Below are 9947 nucleotides of genomic sequence, written 5' to 3'. Positions count from 1 at the left end.
CGTTGTCTCATGTTGAGCTCTAGTCTATCAAAAATGTGTTGAATACTCTTATGATCGGTGTAAACAACACATTTCGTACCATATAGATAGTGTCTCCACATTTTTAGAGAAAATATAATAGCTCCAAGTTCGAGATCGTCAGTCGTATAATTCTTTTCATGGATCTTGAGTTGTCTCGAAGCATATGTAATAACCTTGCCTCGTTGCATAAAAACGCAACCAAGACCTTGGTTAGAAGCATCACAAAAAACTATGAAATTCTCATTTCCCTCGGGGAGGGTTAGAATCGGAGCATTGCAAAGCATGTCCTTTAGGGTTTGAAAGGCTTCTTCTTTCTTCGAGCCCCACTCATAAGGCTTACCCTTGTGAGTTAAAGCGGTGAGAGGTAAAGCAAGTTTAAAGAAATTTCGAATGAAACGACGGTAATATCCCGCTAAACCAAGAAAGGATCGAACTTCGGTAGGAGAATTCAGAGTTTTCCAATTCTTTACTGCTTCGATTTTGGCGGGATCAATGTGAATACCTTTGTCATTTACGACATGGCCCAAAAATTGAACTTCCTTTAGCCAAAATTCGCACTTATAAAACTTAGCATAAAGTTGTTCTTTTCTCAGGAGATCGAGAATAGCCTGTAAATGCTTCTTGTGATCGATTTCGGTTTTGGAATAGATTAATATATCACCGATGAAATCAATTATGAATTTATCCAAGTAGGGTTTGCAAACACGGTTCATGAGATCCATGAAAACCACGGGTGCATTAGTTAGCCCAAAAGACATAACACAAAATTCGTAATGCCCATATCGAGTTCGAAATGCGGTTTTGCGTATATCTTCTTCATTGACACGTAGTTGATGATAACCCGAACGGAGATCGATTTTTGAGAAACAAGCGGCTCTTTGAAGTTGGTCAAAAGGTCATCGATACGAGGGAAAGGGTAACGGTGTTTGATGGTGAGTTTGTTGAGTTCACGGTAATCAATATACATATGGAAGGTTCCGTCTTTTTTTTCCATGAAAAAAACTGACGCGCCCAATGGGGATGAACTAGGACGAATAAAGCCCTTGTCCGAAAGTTCTTGGAGTTGATGAGAAAGTTCTTGCATTTCATATGGTGCAAGACGATAATGTTATTTGGCAACGGGATTAGCTCCGGGTACAAGATCGATACGGAACTCGACTTGTCGAGTGGGGGGAAGTCCTGAAACGTCTTCGGGGAAAACATCGGGAAAATCACGGACGATCGGGATATCAGAAATTTTCTTCTTCTCTTTGGGTTTCTTCTCGGTTACATGGGCTAGAAAAGCCACGTATTTCTTGCGTAAATAACGTTGGGCTTCAAAACAAGACATGATGTTAAGTTTCGGAGAAGATCATCCTCCATAAACGTTTATGACTACACCATTTGGTAAAGGAATTCGGATATACTTCTCGAAGCACAAGATTTCGGCACGTTGTAAGGATAACCAATCCATGCCTACTATGACATCAAAACTTCCCATCTTCATCGTTATGAGGTCAATAGAAAATCTATGTTTGTTGAGAGTGGGAGTGCAATTACGGATAACCGAATCAATAACAATCGAACTACCATTAGAAACTTCTACCGAGAAAGGCTTAGATAGCTTAACACGAGGCTTGGAAAGTATATACTCAAAATCAAAGGAAATGAAACTCCTATTAGCACCCGGAACAAATAAAACCGAAGCAGAATGGTTATTCACGAGAAACGTACCGTTCACCACATCATTGGAGTTTTGGGCTTGGTTCACAATAAGCATGAAAGCACGCCCACGAGCATCTTGGGTTGCTTGAGAGGCTTGGTTCGGTGGTGGGGCTTGAATAACGGGGACTTGAACCGGTTGCATAGGAGCCAGGAGTTGAGGAACTTGAGGAGCAACGAGTTGTGGGACTTGGGGTTGGTTGGTTTGGACTTGGTAGGCTTGGGTGGTATAGTAAGGAGTAGGTATAACTTGGGCTTGGTGAGCATAAGCAAGTCGGGGACAAGTATTGTGGAGATGATTGGATCTCCACAATTATATCAAGCCCTAGGAGGAGCGTTGGGTTGAGCAAATGGCACAGTACGAGGTTGAGAGTTTTGCGGAATGAACCGTTGTGGAACGGTTTGTCCACGTGCAACTTCACGACACGTGTTAGCAAGATGACCATAACGGTTGCAATTTGTGCACAACCGACATGAAGAGTAAGCAGGATGATGGCGTTGGCAAGTGGTACACAACGGGTGAGGCCCGGTATAGGGTTTCTTGTTGGGATAGGCTTGTTGAGCTTGAGGTGATGGATTAGATCGGGTTAAAGCATAGTATCAGTGACCGGCCTTGCGTTTGTTCTTGTTGATAGAGTAGTGGTTAGCATGGTTATTGGGCTTGGAAGAAGATTCAGCCTTGACCTCCTTTGCGGGTTCGTTCGTAGCCTTCTCGGCGGGTTTCTTGGTATTCTTCCTTGATAAGGTCCCGGCCTTAACGTGGTTTTCGGTTGGGGTGGCGGCAAGAGTGATAGCAGCATGAAGGTTTTGAGGGTTGCTACTCAAGATGGAGTCTTGGATTTGCATGGGCAACCCGGCTATATACTTATCAATGGCTCGGGAGAGAGGAGTGACCAAGTGAGGAACCAATAGACTTAATTCATGGAAACGGTTGTTGTAGGTGTAAGTATCACCGCTTTCTTGCTTAAGTACCCAAAATTCGGCTTCCAATCTTTGTATCTCGTGCTTTGGGAAAAAGTCCGTGAGCATGATTTCCTTTAGGGCATCCCATGACATAGCCATGGTGACTTCGGCTCCACGGGAGTATTTTTCATTGTTCCACCAAGTAAGGGCTCTCTTATCGACACTTGAAGCATAGGTTGTTTTCTTGTCCTTGGGACATTGGCAGTGGAGGAAAATGCTCTCCATGTGTTCAAACCATTGGAGGAGGATAGTAGCATCCTTATCTCCAACAAATTGGGTGGGTTTAGCAGAGGTGAATTTCTTATAGGAACAAGCCACGTGGTTTGTGATTGTGGCGGCGGCATTAATAGTTTGCATTTGGATCATGAGTTCGGGGAGCATGGTAGCCATCTCCTTGGCAAAGTATGAGGCCATTTTCTTCTTAGAGTTCTTCTTGTTTCTTGTGGAGCGAACGTAGCGACCGGAACACATTCTATGAGGATAAAATATGAAACTTATGAGACGAAGGAATTCATGAGTTTATTATGAAATAAAATATCAAGTTTGGTCATTATTTTGAGGTTGGATTGTGGTTGTGATTGTTGTATTTGTGGCTGAGGATTTGAATATTTAAAATTATAAAAATGTTAAAATTGGAAACTTTTATAGGATAATTAAACGAGGAATGTAGTTATCTTTATCTAAGATAACCACTAGACTACTTAAAGTTTTGAAGTATGTGACACGTTTTCTCTTTGGCCTATAAGATCGAATACTATGTTCGGATTTAAACCCCCAGGAAAGGAATAGCATCTTCCCTTTGATTCTTGGAATCGTTTTGCCAAGGTCCGTTCATAGTATTCTCCCCCTTCCATTTACTACGAAAACACGTCACACATTCCCATACTTTAAGGAAGAAGGGAAAATCGAGAGAATTCATAAGGAATTTCCCAAAATTAAATAAATAAATAATATCTTAAGTTTAAAAAAAAATTTGACGATAAGGATAACCTCGGAGTTGTGTGTGTAATCAATTATTTGAAATTTAAATGGTTAGTTAACAAGCTAAGGCAATCGAATATATAAACTAAAACAATTAGGGTAGCACATAAGCACGTATGGGACCCTAAGCATGCTACTAGGTCGTTTTTCTAACCACCTATCTTGTAGCTTTCGGCTCTGAAACCAATCTGTCACACCCCAACCTACTGCGGAATTCCAGGGCGTAACTGATTGCATCGTAGCTCGTAAGACACTATTAATGAGATAGTGACAATAACTAATTATTAAATTTCATAATAATCAAGACATCGCAAATTTCAATAAACATCATCCAAATAAACCATAACTAAAAACAAATAAATTTCAAGATAAACGTTCGTTGATATCCTAAAGGTATCAAATCTACTTGCTTCAACTTCTTTCATCCGATATATGTACCTGCAACATGCGTAAAAATATATATATTTTATCAACACAACTGTTGGTGAGCAAACACAAGTTTTCTTGATATATACAATAGTAAATAACAATTCAATGCGGATGCAGTAAATACAACAATCAATTGAAATAATAACAAATAAAGTCAGCTCATCATAACACTTAAGCTACTAGGATAGGTGTATGATCATACCAATGAGGATGAGGAGGAGGATGAGGTTCACCATAACAATAAATAAATAAACACCTTAACAAATAAGCATATAACAATTAACGAGCAATTACACGTAAACGCATTAATATGAATTGTGGTTGAGGACTCGTTTAAACTAAATATTATATTTTGCGGTATGCATGCTACCCCCAAAACAAAACGGGAATACGGGGTGTGAATTACTCACCTTATAAGATAGATCGTAGTGAGAAAAAAAAAGATTTATACGAGTTGGTTAGTTCCACGGAGATTTCCGACTATTTTGCCTATAATAAAATTTATAACATATAAATAATCTAACGAGTATAAACGAGTAAAGAAATACAACATAACGGATTTGGGATCGATAGGCTTTTTTTTAAAAAAAAGATGTAATTAAAATATTATTACTCTTTATTAATATTAACATTTTTTTATTATTAATAATAGGTTTTAAAGTGCTTAAAGCAAAAATAAATATATAAAATACAAAACCGGACCTGGGGATTCGAACCCGCGCCCCAGGCCGTTCATGGTTTTAACAAACATGTGCTGGCCATCTGGCCAACCTCTTAATTTGATTACATGACATAACAAAAATTAATAACCAGATCCTGTTCAAAACCCCGAATTTTAATATAAACCCTAATTCGATTTTAAACCCAATTGAGGATCAATTGCCCTTCGTCAATAGAAAATGATTGAGGGATTTTAATCCTTGTTTAATTCCAACAAAAATCCATATTTCTATTATCTGAAACAGATCTGAAATGAAAGTGAACGTTAGGTTAGGGTTTCGGCCAAGAACACGAACTAAATCTGATATTAGGAAACTCCTGGAATGAAATTGATAGAAGGGATTGTTTAGCGATGGTGAGATGATTTTGTGGTGTCGTTTAATTGCGTTATGGGCGTGTATATATAGCCTAACCATGACTAGATAACCGTGACTTGATAAGATCGAGTATTTGAATCAATTAGCTGGTATATATTAATAAAAATGATGTTTTTAAACGAGTTTTTGTTAGATAATGGTGAAAGATTGTTCCAAAAGTTTTAAATTTGAATCCAAACTCGAATTGGATAGAGATTTGAAGATAAATTCAGCCAAAACGGGCTAAACGAGTCATAAACGAGCTGAAACAGTCGCGAAACGAACCAGCAGCTGCAAACCGAGTTAAACAAGCTGAACACGAACCAACCAAACTTGCTGAAATTTATATATTTTCTTATCATTGCTATAACTTGATTTTTAACGTACATAACGAATCGTAACGATACTAACAAACATTAAATAAATAAACTTTTATTAAATCATCCAAGACCCGAATTATAGTGCGGGTCGGTGTAACACCCCGTAACCGCAACGGAAACGTAAACGGGATGCAACAGATACGTCTGATATCAACAGCATTGCTTATAAAGAAAACACCACTACATTAATTCACATCATATTACAATGTTCCAAGTTTAGTTATCGTCTAGGCGATAGCACATAAGTTTTACCAACAGTACATTAGCATAATTAATACAAAAAGATCATTAAGCTTCCACAAAAAGCACGCATCGTCAAGCATGTAGCAATTATTCCAGTTTGGGAGTACCCAGAAAGCATGTGAAGAAAACGGGTCAACTACGAATAGTTGGTGAGTTTCACTAATTTAAATAAACAGTGACAAATCATTATAATAATCATATATTAGCGATGTAATTATGCTGAGCCCACAAGTGAAACCTCTGACTATCCACATACAACCCCGTGGCATACTCCGCCCACGAACCTGCCCCAAACCACTATGCCTAACATTACATAGCAAAATAAATAACAACAAAATAGACATGTGCAACTGGCTGGGAAACATCAGCAAATCCATGCCGGACCAGTTGGGTTTGTCAGACCAATAGTACTATTCACACTCTACCGGCTTTCAGCTAATCACTCGTGTTGCGGGGCCTTACAATGTTAGCAACTCAGACAATTACCATCTTAGTACATTTCCGTACGATTCCCGTACAATAAAATATATATAAATCCACGCAAATCCATGCGTTCAGTATGTACTTAAACATTTCAATAATAACATGCTTTCCGCCCCGGGAAAATATTTAAAAACAATTCAGAAAAAGGGGCTCGTGAAACTCACCTTATCGTAAACAATTAGGTGACACAGTACGCAAGCTTTTAATCCGGATCTGTAATACGATCCCTAAGTTCGTTACTATACAATCACTATTAATATAACTTTAACCGTGTTAACCGGTACTTCTGGGGACACTGTTAACCCAGTACTGTACCCGTTCTGGGGGCAATGTTAACCCAGAAACACTTCTCCGGACTCAGATTGTGATATCGTTTGGAGTTCACTAGTCAAAATTACTATTAGTCGTTTTTCCAGTTTTGTGTGCCTAGCACGGTTATTCGTTTTTTACGTTTCAAAATTGAGTTTGGTCACACACGACCCGAAAATAGTTGTTGACTGATAAATTAATTGTAGTTGTGAAGTTAGAGCTCGGTTTAGACGCCCGGTTTGGCCGCGGGACCCGTTTCCGTCTTTAGCGCACCGGAAACTGTTAAATCGGATAAAAATTACCCAAATCATCCGAATTATTTTCGGATGATTTATTTTTACTTGTTTAACTCAATTATATGAAAATAGTTCATTTTTAGGGTTTTTATACACCAGTCAGTTCGTTTAGGCGAACTTTACCGGTTTACGCGTTTTAAGCTTTAAAAGTTTGTTTTTATTTTCTTTTTAGCACAAATAATTATCCGTTTAGTCTCAGATCTTGAAATTTTGCACAAATCACTTTTTGACAGTGGGGAATTTTATAAAAATATTTCCAGAATTAATTTTTATATTTAAAATTTATTTATCTATTTTTAAACACCATTTAAACACTAAATATGTCGTAAATACCAAACGATCTTAGAAATATCCCAAATTTTTCCTGGATGACCCCTGCCATCCCTATAGTCCCCTGTAATATTTCCAGAACCAAAATCTCCTTTTACATGCCATTTTCACTAAAACCGAGCTAGAAAACCCTAGAACTCGTTTAACCGAAAAGCCTACTTAGACTTCTCCAACTGACCTAAAATTTTGTGTGTGACTTTTACATGTTATAAAAAGCTTATCTGGAATTTTCCAGAATTTTTCATGATACTTAACTATTTTTCACCATTTTTGGCCAAAACCGAGCATTGAATTCATCAAATATTCATCCTTTGTCCAAAAATTACCAAACTTTCACAGATCTCATATTTTCATGTGTAGATCATCTCTGTAAAATTTCATGACCTAACTCTAAACGTATCACAATCTGTCCAAAACACAAACATCATACAAAAACCGAACTACCTTGTGTTTCTAGCTTTAAATCGCAAGGATCTCGCTTCCTAGCCTTTGCTAACAACTAGATACAACACCTACAAACACAATAACACCACACCAAGCAAGTTACCCCCACAATCAAGCCATTTCTTTCATGGTTTCGGTTATGATTTAAAAACAAAGATTTAACCGTAAAAATTCGTTTTTGGTTCGTTTAACTCCTTTCTTGGACCAAGATACCTTGTATAACCCGTATATATCACTTGATCATGCAAGAATCGGTTTCATCTCGGGTTTTCACCCTTTTTCACTTGAAACCTCATTTCATTGCAAATAAACTCAAGAAACGAAGATGAACACTTAAATAACTCGATCTTTACCTCGGTTTTCTTGCCAAAATCTCGGGTTTTAGTTCATACTTTGGAGAGGAGATGAAGATTGTTGAATGTGTTTGTGTAAAAAAAGAATAACAAGATAAGGGGTGTTACCCCCTTATCCGATCGGCACAAAGAGAGGGGTGGGGTGGGACCCACTTCTCCATTTCTAGCCACACATTTGGATTGTGGCAATCTGGATAATGTTTTGGATAATCTGGTTCAGTTCGTTTTTCGGTTAAATGTTTAATTCGGCTTAAAACGAGGCTAAAATGGTCGTTTTCGGCTTAAAAAAAGAAATTTATTTAAAACCGATTTAAGAACTTTAAAAACTTAAACCATGACATTTGTTATCTTAAAACATCATATTATTAATAATTGCGCATCTTTTTCGGCTTGATCGATCGTCTCTTGCTTGGTTTGGTATTAAAGGTTTCGTTTAACGTACCGACGTACCATTAAATCGAAATTCTTTTTCTGTGCTTTAATTCTCTTATCCCGAAGCTTTAACACTTCGTAAACATCACTAAATATTATATATCTCGTTTATAATGTAATCCTCGATTCGTTCGGGCTTCAATAACCGTTAATCGGTTAATCGTATTTCCAATACGATCAACTGTATAATCGAGTATAATCCGTACTGTGAATCATACATACTCGTATAAACGCATTATAATTCATATATTCATTATTAAATAACACATAAATAGTATATACCGGCTAGGGTATACCTGATTTTGCCGGAATCGTTACATTCTCCCCCCGTAAAAGAAATTTCGTCCTCAAAATTTTACGCGTCGACTACTTCCTTTTGAGGAAATAGATAGGGGTATTTCTTCCGGAATTCGTCCTTTCGTTCCCATGTATATTCTGGGCCTCGTTGTGAATTTCATCTAACTTTGACCAACGAAATCGTATTGTGTCTAAGTTGCTTGATTTTCCCGTCTACTATTTCTATGGGTTCCTCTACGAAATTGAGCTTATCACTTATTTGGACACCCTCTAAAGGTAACACCGATGTCTCATCCGCCAGACATCTTTTCAAGTTCGATACATGAAACACGTCGTGAACTGCACCCAGTTCATCGGGTAGTTCTAATCGGTATACTACGGGACCGATTTTTGCAGTAATATTGAATGGTCCAATATATCTCGGGGCTAATTTCCCCGCCTTTCCAAATCTGACTACACCCTTCCAAGGTAATACTTTCAAATACACTTTATCACCTTTCTCAAACGACAACGGTTTTCTACGGGTATCGGCATAACTCTTCTGCCGATCCCGCGCGGCCTTAAGATTGTTCCTAATTTCAAGGATTTTGCTGGTCGTTTCCTGGACCAGGTCTGATCTAATAACCTGAGTGTCACCCACTTCAGTCCAGCAGAGTGGTGATCGGCACTTCCGACCATACAATGCTTCGTAAGGCGCTGCCTTTATACTGCTATGGTAACTGTTATTATAGGAAAATTCAACGAATGGGAGATGTTGATCCCAATTTCCCTTAAAATCCAGTACGCATGCACGAAGCAAATCCTCCAGGGTTTGGATGGTCCTCTCAGACTGACCATCGGTCTGAGGGTGATAAGCTGTGCTTAAATCAATACGTGTTCCCAGCGCTTCTTGCACAGCTTGCCAAAGATTGGAGGTGAAATGGCTATCCCGATCGGAGATGATTGAGATGGGTATCCCATGACGAGACACAATTTCATCTATATAAATCTGCGCAAGTCTCTCAGTGTTATAATTATTCCTAATCGGGATAAAATGTGCCGATTTGGTTAATCGATCCACGATTACCCAAATTGCATCATGTCCTCGGGACGTCTTAGGGAGATGTATCACAAAATCCATCGTGATTTGCTCCCACTTCCATTCGGGAATTTCCGGTTGTTGTAACATCCCCGAGGGTTTCTGGTGCTCCGCCTTAACTCTCGCACAAG

The 9947-nt window shown here is 38.4% G+C and overlaps 1 protein-coding gene across 1 annotated transcript; it reads right to left on the bottom strand.

The window, feature by feature from the left end:
* Positions 1-1372: 1372 nt before the first annotated feature.
* On the bottom strand, positions 1373-1867 carry LOC143557628 (uncharacterized). The gene has a single exon (XM_077046661.1). The coding sequence runs from the start codon at positions 1865-1867 to the stop codon at positions 1373-1375; it is 495 nt and encodes a 164-aa protein (XP_076902776.1).
* Positions 1868-9947: the final 8080 nt, after the last annotated feature.

Source organism: Bidens hawaiensis, unplaced genomic scaffold, assembly GCF_021521415.1.
Source record: "Bidens hawaiensis isolate Kalapana, Puna unplaced genomic scaffold, B.hawaiensis_p1.1 tig00019077_1, whole genome shotgun sequence".
In the NCBI taxonomy this organism is placed as follows: Eukaryota; Viridiplantae; Streptophyta; class Magnoliopsida; order Asterales; family Asteraceae; genus Bidens; species Bidens hawaiensis.
Note: the sequence above shows the minus strand (reverse complement) of the source record. Positions and strands in the feature narration are given on the sequence as shown.